Source organism: Uncinocarpus reesii, genomic scaffold (assembly GCF_000003515.1).
Source record: "Uncinocarpus reesii 1704 scaffold_4 genomic scaffold, whole genome shotgun sequence".
NCBI classification, from domain to species: domain Eukaryota; kingdom Fungi; phylum Ascomycota; class Eurotiomycetes; order Onygenales; family Onygenaceae; genus Uncinocarpus; species Uncinocarpus reesii.
This window is the reverse complement of record NW_003052497.1, coordinates 2,417,079-2,434,400: the sequence shown is the minus strand read 5'-3', so window position 1 is coordinate 2,434,400 and position 17,322 is coordinate 2,417,079. Positions and strand designations below refer to the sequence as shown.

At 48.4% G+C, this 17,322-nt stretch overlaps 7 protein-coding genes across 7 annotated transcripts in view; 5 read left to right on the top strand and 2 right to left on the bottom strand.

The window, feature by feature from the left end:
• Window positions 1-337: 337 nt before the first annotated feature.
• UREG_06960 (uncharacterized protein) lies at window positions 338-1,533 on the bottom strand (the record flags this gene model as incomplete). The annotated part of the gene is made up of 4 exons (XM_002583947.1): window positions 338-875; window positions 930-1,038; window positions 1,107-1,148; window positions 1,212-1,533. The coding sequence occupies 4 exons, from the start codon at window positions 1,531-1,533 to the stop codon at window positions 338-340; spliced, it is 1,011 nt and encodes a 336-aa protein (XP_002583993.1).
• A 527-nt stretch (window positions 1,534-2,060) lies between these two features.
• Window positions 2,061-2,216, bottom strand: UREG_06959 (uncharacterized protein; the record flags this gene model as incomplete). The annotated part of the gene is made up of 1 exon (XM_002583946.1): window positions 2,061-2,216. One exon carries the CDS (start codon window positions 2,214-2,216, stop codon window positions 2,061-2,063), a length of 156 nt encoding a protein of 51 aa, XP_002583992.1.
• Window positions 2,217-3,742: 1,526 nt separating this feature from the next.
• On the top strand, window positions 3,743-3,910 carry UREG_06958 (uncharacterized protein; the record flags this gene model as incomplete). The annotated part of the gene is made up of 1 exon (XM_002583945.1): window positions 3,743-3,910. One exon carries the CDS (start codon window positions 3,743-3,745, stop codon window positions 3,908-3,910), a length of 168 nt encoding a protein of 55 aa, XP_002583991.1.
• A 1,006-nt stretch (window positions 3,911-4,916) lies between these two features.
• UREG_06957 (uncharacterized protein) lies at window positions 4,917-8,349 on the top strand (the record flags this gene model as incomplete). The annotated part of the gene is made up of 5 exons (XM_002583944.1): window positions 4,917-5,534; window positions 5,626-6,027; window positions 6,212-7,258; window positions 7,316-8,113; window positions 8,173-8,349. 5 exons carry the CDS (start codon window positions 4,917-4,919, stop codon window positions 8,347-8,349), a joined length of 3,042 nt encoding a protein of 1,013 aa, XP_002583990.1.
• A 2,553-nt stretch (window positions 8,350-10,902) lies between these two features.
• Window positions 10,903-12,243, top strand: UREG_06956 (uncharacterized protein; the record flags this gene model as incomplete). The annotated part of the gene is made up of 2 exons (XM_002583943.1): window positions 10,903-11,005; window positions 11,216-12,243. 2 exons carry the CDS (start codon window positions 10,903-10,905, stop codon window positions 12,241-12,243), a joined length of 1,131 nt encoding a protein of 376 aa, XP_002583989.1.
• A 2,456-nt stretch (window positions 12,244-14,699) lies between these two features.
• Window positions 14,700-16,482, top strand: UREG_06955 (uncharacterized protein; the record flags this gene model as incomplete). Its single annotated transcript, XM_002583942.1, has 3 exons — window positions 14,700-14,847; window positions 14,905-15,572; window positions 15,625-16,482. 3 exons carry the CDS (start codon window positions 14,700-14,702, stop codon window positions 16,480-16,482), a joined length of 1,674 nt encoding a protein of 557 aa, XP_002583988.1.
• Window positions 16,483-17,104: 622 nt separating this feature from the next.
• Window positions 17,105-17,322, top strand: part of UREG_06954 (uncharacterized protein) — a gene marked incomplete at both ends in the record, with an annotated part of 1,402 nt that continues 1,184 nt past the window's right edge. The window contains one exon of the mRNA XM_002583941.1: window positions 17,105-17,150. Within this exon, the coding sequence (XP_002583987.1) occupies window positions 17,105-17,150 (46 nt within the window). The remainder of the gene's footprint in view (window positions 17,151-17,322) is intronic.

Genomic DNA, 17,322 nt, shown 5'->3' with positions numbered 1-17,322 from the left:
CGGCAATGCCGTTGAAAGGAACAAGAACAACACAAGAGGATTAAACCAAATAGGGCTTTTAACCACTGTCCGTGAGATTTATGAAGGATACCTGGGGTGATTTCTGTCGTAACAAGCTGCTTGTGTCTCAGTACGTGTTGGCATAATCTTTGATATCTTGGAGCCTATGAGCTAATTAGCTTTGACCATTAACAAAGCGAGCGGCTGCATATCCATACGTTCTAAAGAAGCACAAATAAGTACCACAGATGTTTGCATAGACAATCAAACACGAGACGGTACAATTTGACGCGAGCTCACCCAACCTCTGTCATAAATGTGTCAGCCTAAATTTGCCCTACTCTGTGGAGAGTTGGTGTTTCAACTTGCATACCAGTCCAGGGGCTCCGGTAGGGCCCATATAAGCGACAAGCATAAGAGCAGCAGTAACGAGAACAGTCCTAACAGGTACTCCGGCATGGCAGAGTCGTAATCGTTTTGTAATCCATTCCGGTCCAGTTTGATCACGAAGGGCCAACGTATGCAGAACCCTAGACGCCACGTACATCGAGTTGATGGCACAGGTGAATGCGGAAAACAGATACATGGCGTTGTAAAAGTGAGCCATAGCTGGCATTCCGGCTTCAACAACAGCAATGATGAATATTGACTGAGCGCCAACTGATTGCGCTTCCCCATTCAAAAATCTGTGGTCCATCGGTACTGTGAACGAGGCGGTTAACACAGTCAAAGCATAAGTGGTGATGATACGGAGCGAGACTTTTCGTGAGGCCATTTTCATCGCTTCAGAGTCTGCTAGGGCTTTACTCTCTGCGGCGGTGGCGGCAACGATATCCATACCAACGTACGAGAAAATGACATTGATAAGCGTGGTCCTACAGCATAGCATGAGCAATTATGTGAAAATACTGTAGATATCTAGAACTTACCACATGCCGAGGAATGAGCCCATTGAGCCAGTCATCATCCGCTGCAGATTTCCATTTTCGTCCTTTATTGGAAATTGACGGTTGAAAAAGCCGTATGGCGCATCCCAGTCTGCCGGCAGTGTTAGGTCCCAGTGACGCTTATACAAATGCAATGTGAGCAGTCCTTGTAGAGCTTACATTTTGTCCCTAACGGCTTGTTGTAGTATGCATTCGCTCGGGCTATCCCATAATGGCATTGTCAGCCAACTAGAGCTCTTCTAGCCGTGTAAGGAGCAGGCTCACGTTTCATGGTGTCAATTAAGACACTCATCAAGATGAGAAAGGAGATAAAAGCAAGCTTGATGCTTCCGAATATGTATTCCAGTTGCCCAAAGACTTTGACGGGGAACATGTTGACTATGGTCACAACGACAAGGACAAGAGTGATCCACACTGCCGCGTGGACATTCTCCCCAACCTTCCAGCTGAGGAGGGTGTGCTCATCCTCGTAGTGAAATTTGACGGAATTTGTAGCAGCAACCAGCTGATCTGCGGCAAGTACGGCGTATGCGAACCTGAAATAACCTCCATTAAGATGCTGCCTTTTGCCCAGTTTGGGGACCATCCTCTCACCAATACATCCATCCGACTGCGAAACCGACGCCTCTATCGACAAATCGTCGTGGGAACTCCATGACTGGAGCATTCACTGGCATTAATGCGGTCATTTCACCGAGGCAAGATATTACCGCCGACATCACCGCCCCCATGAGAAGATACGCAACGAGGGCGCCTCCGGGCCCGGCTCCGGCAAGAGATCGACCGCTCCCAAGGAATAGGCCTGTCGAGCTGCGTTAAGCAAAGTCATTCGACTTTGAGAAAAGTGTGTAGAATCCTACCGTTTCCAATCGTGCTATCAAAATCGCCATTATCAGCTCGGGAATAGAATATCATGGTATGGAGGCTATACGTGCGTACCCTGAAAATGCTATCATCTGCAACCTCACAGGAGTCGAGTTAGCAACGCGTTCAAGACGTTTTCGAGGTCGAGCCGGCCCGCGGAACTCACGTTAATCTGCCTCTCGCCCAATGATCTCCTGGAAGAAGCGAGGTCATGTCAGCGAAATCCAGATCGTGCGCCCAGTCAGCTTCTTACCAAACATTTTCACCAACTCGCTTCCTCTGCGGCTCCTCGAACACTGGCTCTTCGATAAGCAATTCGCTTCGACTTGGCGGTGCCTCTTCTGGTAAATCATCCTGAGAGAACTTGCGGTACTGCACCACGCCGGGGGGTTTTTCTGGTGCCATTCTGTCTGAAAGTGCAGTGTATTGCCCGTCCATGGGTAAACAGCTCACATTCTCCGGCATATGTCCTGACACAACGCAGATGTCGTTAGGTCATGTCCTCATCGCGGAGTGAGTTGAAGTTGCAGGTCTCCCCGCAGACGCAAAGTGCAAGAAGGGATTGACGCAGCACAGCCCTCGTGCAGAAGAATATTCTGAGATACGAGCCCATCCTGATGGGCATGGGGCAGTATTTTGCTTTTTCGTATCTCACGGACAAGGGTTGTCACTCCTGAGAAGCATTGACATGAAAAAGACCGAAAAACAGCCAATGCGGGGAGGGTAAATCAGAGAAGAGATTACGGGGGCAGACGCCCCTGTCCCCCTGCCGCTACGACGGGATTCTTATTACTCTGGAACCAAGTTCGGTGCAGTTTGTTCGCTTGGATCGCGGCATTCTGGTGGCCCCAGAAGGTTTGCCCAGACCGCGATGATCGTGCGCAGGGTTCAGCCAACAGGCGGATTATCCCGAGTCGGAGTGCCCTGAGAGACGAGAAACCGGCGACACACAGGCCTGGTGGCCGGGCAACTCACTATCTCCTCTGTTGGTTGATCGTTCAATCGCCATCATGAGGGAAACACAGGTCACACAGACCCAGATGGACAGAGAACAGCCACAGTTTCTCCCGAATGCTATCAATAACTAATGCAGGACAGCGTCTTGGCAATCATGATGGAGAATTCAATGAGCGAAGTTAATCACTTTTGTCACGGTGAGTCCTTTCGGCATGCCAGATGTGTTTTGTCTGAGCAGAGGTTGGGATATCAGTTTGTTGATCTCAATAGTTTTCCCGCCCTTGCTGGGATGCATTGACAAATCGGTCTCCTTGCTGATGCTGTGATTAAGTGGCTGATCAAGTCAATAATTAACAAGCTTGTGATCCATGATGGATGTTTGAAATCAAAAGTGTTTTAACACTTGCTCTGGCCTATGATCTTGGATGATTAAGTTGCTTTTTCATCCCTCTTAACCTACACACCCAGCCGACTGTGCTGGCAACAAGGGAGCCAAACCTTGCAGTGACCGTTGCAAACCGAGAGCCAAATGATCCATGCTACCCTGTGCGCGTCCTCCTGGGTGCCGGTGATCATGGGCGTTGGCAAAGAAGTTGCAAGTCAAGCAAGATAAGAATCATAAATAATTGTTGGCATGCGCTTGACGGGAGTGATTAACTCGCAACTGCAGGTCCAAAACATCACCAAAGCATCAAACTTCAGAATCTTCCGTCCACAGATCTCCAGCTGCTCGTCTTAGTCGCGAATTGCCTGTATCACCCAACCTGGTTGTGAACCCTCCTGCTTACAAACAACCCTGGCTGCGGACTTGGGTCAACACTTCCGGCTGACATGTTGTATTACCACAAAGCACCGGAATGGCAGTTGCTTCGCTGCAGAATCGACGAGCTCGTTTATTATCGCAGTATTGGGCCATGGGACAGATCACCACCATCCCAGACCTCTTTCTGGACACTTTTTCCCAGCACAGCGCGATGGCCACGAACCTCTTGCTTTTAACATGGACATACTTTGACACTAAGCGACACCAAAGCCCTTTTGGTTTCAAACGTGGCACAAGTTTAAGAACAAGAAACAAGGACGGTGTCTCTCCCGAGGCTCAGACGAAAATACGAGATAATCGCACCTTGGAGCCCTCCTGATTAGCAGCCTTGCGCCATCACGCAAATCAGGACAGCCACAGTGGACAGACCGGCTGCGTAAAAAATGAGGCTCTTTGGCCGGTTATGTAAAATTATGACGGCCACCCCGTCCTGTGCTCACGGGTTTGGGGTCTGGATCAGCCAACGCACCGCGATGCCGTTTTGGATGGCTGGCAAAACAAGCAATCAAAGCGCAGGCCAGATCGCAAGGTGGCAAATGACCGCTCCAGCAGCAAAATGCTACTGTTGCGACGTTACAAATCCCTCCACTATTTCCAATCGATCCGCTTACCCCGGGTGCATCAGTGGAGCAGAGAGGATGAAGGAAGCCGAACCTTACCTCTTGGCTCGAAAAGCCTGCCAGCGAGTCAAAAATCCGCAAACAGACAGGCATTAGGATTCGAGCACGAAAAGACAGTAGCAGAGAAGGGCCAACTAGGGTCTTCCCTTCTGGGATGCCCAGGCTGTCTCCAGGAGACTGATTCTAATTACTGTAAAATTTCGTCGGCCAACCGGTCCTGAATTAAAACAGTGATTGTTCTCTCTGGGGAACAGATGCGCTGGCGCCCTGTAAAATCTCGATCACAAGAAAATAAAAAAAAAAAAAATGGCCGGTATTTTGGTATAGCCAGTTACAGCCACAGAGGCATGTTCTTTTCATCCCAGATCGTTGGACAAACGCCCAGAGGCCTGCCAAAGGGGGCTTCCGAAACCAAAGTAAACCGAACAAGCAGAGAGAAAACACCTCTCCCAGACATCTCGCCCATCGCACCAGAGAACCTGTGATGGGCCCACTCAATCGATCGCATCCGCAAATTAATGTCGTCAGTCTCGTCGCTGCAATTTTTGCTGGGCTGGAGGGGCAGGAGAAAACTCATCACTCCCGCGCGCGTATCCTCGATCTCATAGCTAAGCCCGTCTAAAGCCAAATCATCCCAAGCAACCGCAGACGCCGAAAGAGCCATCCGCCCCGTGGGGCGGGAAGGGTGAAGAATCGTCGCCTGCGATGGCCGCTGCCAGCTCTCAGGTCAGGCTCTTGGCAACCGTGTGGAAACGGTTGAGAACTCGCCCTGATGTCGACGATATCGTTCTGGAACTTCTCGGTCGCTTCTCCCTGGAAAAGGTGTACGCGGAATGCGACCCCGAGACCTATCAGCACCTGGTCATCGCGCTGTTGGCCCGGCTCAATGCCATCTACTCCCTTCAGCGTCTATCTCTTCCCTCGGAAAATGACTCGATCGGCCAGTACTTGGGGTTTTTGGCGAGCTGGGAGGTGGTCATTCGGTCAGTCGAGTTCGTGCTGCAAGTTATCACCGAAGGCCGCGATAGCTTCTGGGAAGCCCGGGCGTTACGAGACAAATATCTCGCCGAATTGCTATCTGTCGCGCTGCGAATATTGATCCTGCACCCGAAACCCCCCGGGGGACATCGAATGAAGGATCGGAGAGATCGTTTTGCGCGCATCCACGGATCCTTGGAGAAACTATTCGACAACTATCCTGGCCCAAAGTCGTTTTTGCTCTGTGTGTGCAAAGAAATAACAGATGTCTTGCGTACCGACCCCAATGCACTTGCGCTTCCGTCCAAACTGCGCTCTGAATTACCCAGTGTGGCAACGCAATTGGTACGTCTAAGAACCGATTTCTTGACCATGTTTAGCTGGTTTGCGTGGTTAGGACCGTACTGACCTATGGGTTCGGCTGATGTTATTCTAGTATCCTCTGCCAGAATGTCTATCGCCTGGTTACGTGTCTACGCTGGTCGAGAAAGAAGAGACATCAGAGCAATGGCTATCCCAGTTCCTTGCTCTCCGAGACGTCTCTCATTTCGTAGTGGGAGCATCTATCCAATACTTTGTGCATGAGGGGGTCCTTGACACCGATTTTCAAGCGTCCTGTGCGCAACTTCGAAACGCGGTCTTAGTCTCGCTGGATAGCTTTCGAATACCTCAGAATTTCTCCAAGCTGGAAATGATAGACACCTTCAGTGAGATTTTCCGAGTCATCCTGCCCGATACTCCGAGTGCCAGCATCGAGGACTCGTCGAGATTGATAATCGACGAAGAAGCCATGGATGCGGTTCATGCCTTTTGCCTCTCTTTTGATGAGCGTCAAATCGTACATCGGGCCAGTGATACCCAAATGATGAATGCTATGACTACCATAATGAACAGCCTAGCTGGTTTTACCGATGGCTCCCGTTCCCGATCAACATGCCAACGAGCGTATGCGCTCAATTGTTCCTCTTGCCATTTTGTTGAACACCACCGATTCGCAGATGCTAACAATATCAAAATTCCAGTATGCATCTTCAGTTTCCCTCGTTTCACGTTTTTCTATTGTTAACACTGCCAAACAGGATCCAGGCGAAGGCCCCATGATCAAACTGCCAGAAGGGACAGAGTGTATTCAGTGTGGAGAGGCAGTAACTGTAGCACGGGAAATTTCACTTGTTTGGCAAGCTTGGAGTGCTTTCAAACTAGTGGAATGCAATGTGGACACGATTGGCATGGAACGACACTCGCCAGCTCAATTCCAACTCCTACCAAAGCCTGGAATGGGCATGCCTGCGCAGGGCGGAATTAACACTCACGTCGACATAGGAATTCCAACTTCCAGTGAACAAAGGTTCCCTAAGCAGTCAAGTCCCTACATGGAGCCCACGGGCTTCTCGAGTTCTGGGACTTTGACCAAGTACCCATTTTACTCTCCTGACCTCGTATCCCCAATTTCTCCCGACCATTCGCATAGGTTTGATTCACCGTTTAGTGAAGGTACCAAACCTATTTTTCCGTCATTAAACGAAACAGTTCAAAGCGGCAATCTGCATATTGCTATAAATGAAGGAACCCTGCACAACCCACCTGAAGGCACATTGTCTCCGTCTGGGACAGAATCATCGACGAACCGCATTGAACGCGCAAGTTCAAGAGCATCGTCCCACCCTATACCGCCGACACGGGCTCGTACTATTCTCAACATAGATAGAAAGGGTAAGTGGATTTCTATACGTAAAAGAGACCCTCCCATATCGTCTGCTGGAGATACGAGCTCCATCTCTTCTGGAACTCTAGATCGTCAAAAAATGGAAGAGATATCCCTTAAAGACTTGATCAATAGCTCCAAATTTCACGGCAGAGGCAAGGGGGCCAAAAATGTGCACGTTTACCTTTCGCAGAACTCAACACATGCTCTGTTTTGGATGCAGCCCTCTATACATATATGGGATGTTGGCACATCTCCTCCTACGCCCGTTGGGGCAATTTCAACGGAGAGTTCTTGTCTGATGGCTGCCGTGACAAAAACGTACTTAGCGTACGTCATTGGAACCCGCGATCAGAAGCTCACGGTAAGTTAACCTATACCCAAGCGATTAGCCATTCGTTCGGCTAACTCTGGCTCGTAGCTCCGCGTGGTGAATTTGATCCAACCCACGGCATTAGTGCTCGAATACCGTATGCCGTCGACTCTATGGTGCAGCAGTATTGCTATAAGTCCCAAGGAAAATTATGTCGTCGTTGGATTCGAGAATGCCACAGTTCGATTATTTAGAACCACCGACACTGAGCAGCCAAGAGAGTTTCGTCTTCATCCGTACCACAAAGAATGCAAGGATTGTCCGTCCGTTGACACTTTGGCCTTCTCAACCGATGGTATTGTCCTCCTTGGGAGCACCAGAAACCCCAAAATGGGTTTAATCCAAGTATATATGTGGTCATTTCCCTTTATAGAATTTCGAGAGCTCACAACTTGCCGTTATCACGTGCCCTTGCACGAGTCAGAAGACAACGGGGTGTCAACAGCGATATATCGACCCTCAAGCACTCCAGACGAAGCTTTGGTTGGTATCAGTACATGGACACAATCTGGTGTTCCCGTTCTTATCCAGCCGGGGAATGGTCATGTATCGGAGATCAAGCCGGATGGAACTAGGCGCCTGGGCAATCGTATTCAATGCATGGCTTTTTCGCCATCTGGAAATCAATTAGGCCTGGTAAACGATAAGGGCAATTTGTATCAGCTGTCTAACCTCAATTCGAGCATCATGGAATGCCGAAAACTGGCTACCTCCAAAGAACTTACATCGAAATCCGAGTCGTTCGCCATGTCATATATGCAATTGCATGAAGAAGAATCAATTGTCTTAGCGTGGGTTGACAAGGGCGTCGGGTATATCAAGAAAGTTCCAATAACTTCCACAGGCGTAAGTTTAACAACTTTCCTATGTTCCCTTTGACTGCCGATGATTAATACCTTCCACAGACGGAGTATCAGATAACGACCGCTGCCGACGTTCCTCGAAATCCTTGCTCTGAACTCCCTGACACAAGACCCAAAGAGACCCGCCGCCGGCTACAGGGTTATATCTCGTCCAGGAGTAAACAGCCGCAAGTGAAAGCCGTGGAAATGCCCGCAAACGATATCTATACGACGAAGTGAACCGATCCGTTTTGATTTCATTGGCAGCATCACGGCACCCATGCTCCGTCCAGGAGGAGGAATGTAGCCAAGGTAAGTCTCGAAGTAAGATTCCGGGCTATCGCGGGCTCATGGTTCGTGCAGTATTCGGCGCACCTTCACTTCTTTTCTCCTCGTCGGTTCGAAAACTTCCCATAAAGCGGACAAAGACAAATCTTTTCCTCCTCCGTTCTCTTTCTGTATGATCGCACGTCTGACTCGGGTCTCATTTTTTTCTCGCACTGAAAGGATTCTGTCGATCGATCCACTGGACTTGTCATTAATGTATCACTTGTTTATCCCTAATCTCTTTTGGCAAGGGGAAAGTTGCAGCTATATACCCATTCTCAATCTCCCAATTAAAGTTTTGAATCGAAAAAATAGACGACAGGTGCTGGGATACGAACCCTAGAAATTTCCGTTGGTCAACATACCTTTGGACATAGGAATGGTGCCCCCGTCTAGAAACGAAGCAGCTTGGCAATAATGCCGAACGCCCTTTTTGGGCAACAGACAATGTATCTATATTTGGAACAAATCTTTGTGGTGGTGTTACCACTGTTGAACTGTTTGGACGGAGGATGAACCTCGCCAGCGCTCACACATAGCTCGGAGTGATAAAACAGTCTCACAATTCTTGGAGATAATTTTTCAGTCGTAGTAGTAGCGGGCAAGTAGAACAATGTGACTGACTCGACGGAAACGAGGAGATGGACTGAAATAAATAGAAGCGCCCTTCGGATCCTTCATCTCGGTTAAAAACCGAACCCTCCACCCCTCGCCTAGCATATTCTAAATCTACCAGGGCCGCATCGATATTGCACAAACGGGAAAGCCCCGAAAATAACACAGCTCAACGATTGATGGGACCTCGCCTACCACATCCTTTGAGCCTAGTTAGCTACGGCCATGGCAACCAACATTCGGCAAGAAGAGACCGTCAAGAATGCTATTCCCAGCAGTGATAAAGAAGGGGGGGGTTGAAATTATAAATCGCCACAGCGAGATGTCCGTATTGCATTGACATTCAAAGGAGTCAATTCCACGTTCGACTCGATAACCGTCGAGGCTTGATACAGTGAGGACTTCACATGGCCACACACTCCTCAAAAGATCCCAACCCCTGTTGAGGAGTCAGTTGGCAAAAAAGTAACTACCTATTTATAGTATCTCGCGCTTTGGTCAATACGAAGCAACGGGCTTTTTGCTGCGGGGGACTAGCCTGGGGTTACCGTCCACGTGCATCCGGCTCGAATGTCAATATGTATCAAGCGGCCTTGGTATATCAGAGTGTATGAAGATTTTACAAGGGCTTTCTGGTGTTGCAGAACGAGGGTAAAGGCCCATGGAACAGGTTGGAAAGTAGTATTGGCTTCAAAGGAGATTGCGGCTGAAAATTGTGCGCTATTTACAATAGTGCTCCGCATGCACTTCGATGATGAGAGCAAAGTACAGAAAAAACAACACGATACACGCCACAAGCCCGTGTCTCGGCACCTCATATCATGTAGCTACTTAGCGATCCTCACCCAGCTTCGACAGTGATCTTGGATATCTAGTAACATGCACGCCAGAAGCCAGGTATCTTAAACACGAGAAACGAATCGCCGGCCTCGTTTTCTAATGGAGTTTCAGATCAACATTAGTATTGATCTTACAAAGGAGCATGGTTGTGGTTGGATGCGGTCATATGCCGTTTGATGGAACCTGATGCCATGTCAGCCCGGGTCCATTAGTGGATTTAAAGTCCGTTCAGAAGATGTTGTCTTGGGCATCAGAGAGAAGATTACATCCATCATTGCCTTGCTCTCACTGGCACCGTGACTCGATCCCATGAGGAGACGAGCCGCGAACAGTGGGCATGGCATCTGACTAAGGATGATACAATGATTCATCAGTGAGAGGGAAGGGAGGGGATAGCTCAAAGCAATGTGACTTACCCAGTATATAAGAATGTTGTTGGTTGCATCCGTCACCATGTTTTCCATGTCATTAGAGGTTGTGTTTGGTGGTGGTTGACTCCTGAGCTGAACAGCAAGGTTTTGCAGTGCCAAGCATACTAACTAGTTAAGTTAACTAGTTAACTCTTAGTTAGCTACTGATGATTTGCTCTGATTACAACGACAACATATGTTTGAGCGGATGATCTGGACGACCTGTTCAATCCTCCGGCTTCTCCTCTACAGCTAACTAAGCACAAGTGGAAGCAGACCGAGTGATTCCAGGTTTGCAGACACTTTTCATTTTTAGCTTATCTTAATTTTTAATATTGGCGTTGGAGCTGAAGACTGTGTTGCTGTTGCTGCATATGAAATGAAGGCATATTGAATCCAGGGTATCGCGAGCATCCTTAGCCTTATCGGACAGGCCGCTTATGGTGCTATCGAGGACCATATGGGAGCCTGTGTCTTAGGCGATGGATGGGTTATATAAAGTGACAACGGAATGCTTAGTCCTATTATATCAGTTCAGCGGCGCTCAGTTTCGTGAAAGCACGGGTGCTGAACGCTATTGACACCAAGAGCAGCCGGTAAGATGGACTGGGATCATCTCGCTGAAGAGAATTCACAGCGATTCTTCGCTAGCTGGCTGAAGCTGCTATCGCAGGAATCGCCTGCGTTGCCCCTAAAGCTTGCAGGTCAGCACCGCACTGACTCCCGCCCTGTTGAAGCTTCAGATTTCATCACTGGAGCTTACAACATATGCTCAATTGTCACGTTTGAAGATGGATTTCGCGTGGTCGTTCGTTTCCCAATTCTGGGCCGAAGCCGTTTCCGCACCGAAAAGTCAAGAGACGAAATTGCAATTTTGTAATTTCTCAAACAACGGACACGATTACCCGTCCCAGCCATTCTAGGTGGTGGCTGCTGGGGCTGTGGGCCTTATATTGTTACTACGTTCCTCGAGGAAATCCTGCTGTCCGAACACCTCCGAAACCTGAAGTCATCCAGTTTGAACCCCAAGATATCAGATTCCGACCTGCGGAAGGCTTATTTCATAATGGCTCGTATCCTGCTGGAGCTTGTGAAGCCAGAATTTCCTGCCATTGGGGCCTTGGAAGCTGGAACCTGGAAAGTGACCAAACGACCATTAACCCTTAACATGAACGAACTCGTACGCGTTGGAAACCTTCCTCCCAGTATTTTTGCTCAAAAGAAGTTTCAAACGGCATCCGAATATTTTAAAGAACTTGCGACACAGCAATTTCTTCATCTCCAGTATCAGCGTAATGATGCAGTAGAAGATGAACATGACTGCCGCAAGAAATACATTGCACGGTGTCTTTTCCGGAAGATTGCACGCGACATGCAGACAGAACAAGGCCCCTTCCATCTTTACTGTGATGATCTTCGGCCTTCAAACATACTTATCTCCGAAGAAGACTTTATGATCACCGGCGTCATTGACTGGGAATTCACCTATGTGGCGCCAGTTGAATTCACTTACACTGCTCCGTGGTGGCTCCTTTTCAAAAGCCCAGAGGCTTGGGAATCAGATTTGAACTCCTTCTTCGCCCGTTACAAGGCACATCTCCAAGTTTTCCTCGGGGTGCTCCGAGATTGTGAGGACAGGCAGATCCGAAAGGGTTCGATAATGGAGTCGCAGCGGCTATCCGGTCGAATGGCGCGCTCAGTTGAAAATGAGCTCTTTTGGTTCTGTCTTGCAGCAAGGAAAAGCTACATGTTTGATGACATTTACTGGACATTTCTTGATCAGAAATATTTTGGCTCGCTTGACTCTTTGAATGATAGAATATCCCTTTTGTCTCAGCAGGAGCAGGATGAACTGAATGGTTTCATCCAGAGAAAAATGCAACAGGCTGCAGAAAAGAGTTTGGATGAACACTTGACTGTTGATGAAATTATTGCTCTCTAAAGAATAGTTAATAGTATCGGTGCTTTTAGGTTCATGTGAAGGTGGAAACGGCTGAAGGATACAGGCCTACATCAGTGCGTCTTGCTTAGCACAGCCAGTCGACTACACTTCAGAACGAGTCCCTGTTATCCCAATCGCAGAAAGGCGAAGTTGACCCTTCTGGTAGGGATAAGTATCCTCTCAACTAGAGGCTGCCTGTTAGCAAAGTTGACTACGGCAATACCACAATACCAGAATAATAGAATTTTGGATTGATTGGAATGTGTACAAGCTAGGAATCAAATTGATGGAATACTATATGGAAAGGTGTATAAATTATCCAAAACCCTTTGAGTCGGTCTGGGAGCAGGACGTTGCTGGCAAGCGCTCATCTGCATTGATTACATCCATGTCCTAAAGACTAATGAGCAATTGATGGGCTTCATCTTTCACATGATCCATACTCGTATATTCACCGCGCCAACACTTCACAATTATCCTTCCACATAGAACATCATCAAGACCTGGGAATGAGTCTGGTTCGGGCCAACGGAGATCAAGGTTCTCAGGGTTGAAAAAATAGTACTTATGGACTTTCCAGGACGCAAGGGAGTAGAGTACCCAACCAAGATGGAGTATCTCGATCTGCACATTCAAGTCGTTATCATTCACGGAAGCAATGTCAATATCAAGTGGTAATAAAATAGACTGTCCGAAATCTGCAAGTTGGAGCTGCCCTTCCAGAATTAAGATATTCATCCACAAATACTTTGCAAGAATGGAAGGTCTCAACAAGACTCAACATCCAGTTGATTTTCAACAAATCCTCCGGTTCTGGATTGGTTTCTAGATAGGACTCAAGATCCCCCTGTGCACGAGCTAGCTCAGTCCCATACTGGGATGTTTTAAAGCAAGGAATGATGCCTCTACGATCCCCTAGGCGTTCAAAGACTTGGATCTCATTCTGCAAAATTTGCCGATTTATTTTATTCACATATTCCATCTCCTCGCGGTCGCGGTAATGTTCAGGTTCATAGTGCTTAGGTATCTTAACAACACGGTCCTTCCCCATCTCAAGAACAAGCCCAGTCATGCCAATCCCAATAACCGAGAGGCCACGATAAGGATCATGGGACAATGGAAGAATATGGGTACTCTGGGATTCTTCGGGGCTGTTCGAGGGCTCTATATCCATTTGAGACTGGGCACTGTAATGCTGTGTGTTGGGAATGGGACTAATGAAATTTGGCAACAGTCGTTAGCTTTTTGAAGCGATTTATTAGGAGGGCAACCCTAACATGTTCAACTCACTGGGGATTCGATTCCACGTTCAATTTGCTAGAGGCCCATCTTATTTATTAGTAGATTTATCTTCTTGTGTTTTTGAGAAATTGTGATTCTGAATTGGCTGTCATTATTGACATCGTTGAGTGGTAGATTACATTAACTTATATCTTGACTTATCAACACCCAAAAATAGATGTTGGCGCATCTCTCATCCGCAAAGCCACTCCATCACCTCATGTTGCCCCATGAAACACTCCCTAGCGCGAGTCAACGTTCTAATTATTGGTGAATATTCGCCGGTGATGCCGCTAGTTACTGAGCCCGTTGAGCGCAATCCACATGGCCTCTAGGCTGCGGGTCCAGGGCCACAGCCACCACGCGTCCTCCCAATAACACGGCATCCCTCAGGAGAACCCGTGATGACTCGTGTTGATGCGGGAGAATGTCAGCCTCTGCCCAAAATGTCCTTCAAAAAGCTGGCATCTCCTGTTACGCGACAGACGTACTGTGCTGTCTTTTCTCTCACAAAAAATTATATCTCCTTGTCCTTGAGGCAAAACTCGCTAGTTGCTTCCATGTGTAAGCTGCAACGGCACGTTTTCGTTTTGGCAGAATTACACAGAGGCGTTCTTTGGGATTAATTAATTAACCTCTTACTACTATTTAATTGAAACATCGGCCACGCGAAGCATGAGGAGGTTTGGCAGTGCGTTTGTGTCGTTGGCCCTACTCTCGTCTGCATCGCTGGCCTTGGGGAGAGTGCCTGCATGGAGTGCGTTAGTATCGCCTCGGTCAAAGGATCAAGAACCATGTGCTTTGGTGGCTCAAGCCCAACAGCAGCAACTCTCAGACGATGAAGATGGTATGGAGTTTTGTATCAACAAAATCTGGCAGGACGCTGGAACCTGGCTGAAGCTAACTTCGCGTACCGGCGCTCAGCTCGGACTTTTCAGGTAACTGCCGAACTGGCCCACGCTTGCTTGCTATCCGTACCATTTAGAAAGAAAGATGCGCTGCGCTTAATCGACAGTCTCGATTCTTTTTGGCACTGGCAGAGCACTATCGATTATTTGAAAAATCCTCCAAAAGGATATCAGTTACCAGCAACGGATCTCGACGAGGGGATAAAACGAATTCGAAACAAAGCGGCTGGGAATAAATACAAAAATGAGTTCGAGTTTCAGCAGGAAATGAACTCTCTGGTGATTAGCGTCCATGATGGCCATTTCAACCTACAGCTAGACGCGCTCAATGTCTTCACTTTCCGACGAACAGAAATCGGGCCGATACTGTCCCTGTCTATTGATGGGAAAAAGTTGCCTAAAGTATACGCTTACCGTATGTTTTTGGCTCTTCGTGTTGATTTAAGGGCCGACTAATGATATTTGAGAGCAGGTGACCTCCAACGGAAGCCGAGCAAGAACTGGAACCCCTCCGCCATCAAGTCAATCGATGGCAAAGATGCAGTGTCATGGCTGAGACAGCTTTCATACAGCGGGACTTCTCAAGATCCCGATGCGCTCTACAACAGTCTTTTCTTCAACTATCCTGGCAGTGTAGATGGAAGTTATGGCTTATTTTACGCCGCCGTTGGTCTGTATACTGGACCCCAGATTGACATTGAATTCGAAAATGGCACCAAAAAAGAATATCAGAATCGGGCCTTTTTTCATCTTGATTTTGACGGAGTGAAAGATGGTGACACGTTCTACGAGAAATTTTGTAGCGGGGATCTAGAGCAAGCTCCACTGCTGAAAAAGAGAGAAGTTGAGCTCCTAAAGCGGTCAGGCCCGGGGAGTCCGCGGCCACAGTTCCCAGATCCGGTTGTCGAACTCAGCGACGGGACCATCGCTGGTTACCATCTGGGAGATTCTGACCTAGCGGTCCTATCTGTCAGCTCTTTCTTACCAACCGAGCTAGACAACGATGTCAACTTGAAGTTTAGCACGATTACATCTAAATTCCTCGAAGAAAGCAAAAAGAAAGGGAAAAAGAAATTAATCGTAGATGTCACATCCAACGGGGGTGGTGCCTTGTTTTTGGGGTTTGACTTGTTCAAGCAGGTGAGTGAGGAGATTATAGTTAAAGGTGTCCGTGATATTAATTCTACGGCAGCTGTTCCCGTCAGGGGAAATAACTAGTGCGTTCAACCTTCGGGCCACAGAACAGGTTGACATCATCGGCAGAAAAGTCAATCAGCTGCTCAAGGACCCAAGGACTATGAGAGGCAAGGCGGCCGCTTATGAGAGGAACAGCATCTTTGATCTTAATACCTATGTGGATGTTGAGGGAGACAAATTCAGCAACTGGGATGATTATTTTGGACCCGTGACTCACAGCGATTTCAACTTTACTCATCTTGCACGCTGGGATCTGGACAATGAAGTCATGTCATTGAAATCAAGCAGATTTGTTGTTGCTGGCCATGGAACCCGTTCAAAGCTGCCTTCTCAAGTTTTCGAGGCAGATGATATCGTCTTACTCACAGATGCGACTTGTGCATCGACATGCGCCGTATTCGCGGACCTGCTGAAGAAAGAAGGTGTCAAGTCGATTGTGACCGGTGGACGGCCGCGGGACGGACCCGTACAGGCAGTGGGTGGCGTTAAGGGCGCGCAGGTACTCACGTTCCAGCAAGTCTTCAGATCTGCGGCACACGTTTTCGAACTCTATTCAACGCCACAAGAGCAGCGACAGCTGGAAGACACAGACATTGGCGAGATTTATCGGGATGGGGCATACGCCCTTGCTCGCACAGTCGGGGACGGGAAAGGTGGACGGATCAACTATCGGAACGCTATTCATGTCAACGATAAGGAGCGTATTCCGCGCCAATTTGTGTATGAACCCGCAGACTGCAGGATCTGGCATACCCCAGAAACCATTTTGGACATGACCGGCCTGTGGATGACTGTCGCTAATACAGCGTGGGGTAAAGGCGAGTGCTCGCGCGGTTCGTCACCGAGCGACTGAGGATTTATTTTGTAGATATATTAGTCTGATTTACGGCCAACCTGGTCTGTTGATACGGAGTTCATCACCCTATAAAGGCGATTCTGGGATAGAAATAGATAGCATGTCGTTCCTTTTGTATGTTCTCGCCTTCCCTTTTGGGCTAGCAGTTAAGGCTGGCGGCGATCCATGGGTTTGGGAGTGCGCTTTACCGCGTTAGGAATAGTATCAACATTGCTCTGGATGCTCCTTCCACGGATCGAAACGAAGGGGGCTTGGTGTGTGACCCTGAAAAAAAAAAAGGAAAAAAGGGAAAAGACTGCTCTCTTGAACGTCCCCTGCTTCATTCTCTCTGCTCCCTTGCCGTTCAATTGACGCGCTGTTCTTGTTCTGACCTTCGAGGACTTCCCCCCTTCACTCGTTTCATCGCGTGTAGTCGCGTCCATTCCGTCCTGCACCGGAGCGGATCCAAAGTCCAGATCGAAGCAACCGACCATCGACGAATTGACCCCGACCCTTCTCGACAGCGCGATTAGTATATATACATCCGGTCTTGTTAAATCGTTGGCATCGAGCGACGCTGTGGGAGGCTGTTCCCATATGTGGTTGTTGCCGCGGACCCTGCGAGTCGCTTCGCAAGTCCATGGCGGAGACGGTCTCTATTACGATATGTGGTGACGGAGGATGTGGTACGTTGTGCCGTTTTGTTGTGACAAGCGATGCTTCGGGTATAATTCTCCTGCCCGTTTCTACATGCATTGCAGCGAAGGCCCCAACTGCATGTTTTGCTGATGGAGGCCCCTACATCCATGCTGGTACCTGGAGCGCATGGGCCTGGATGACAGAAGTTGGCTAATTTTG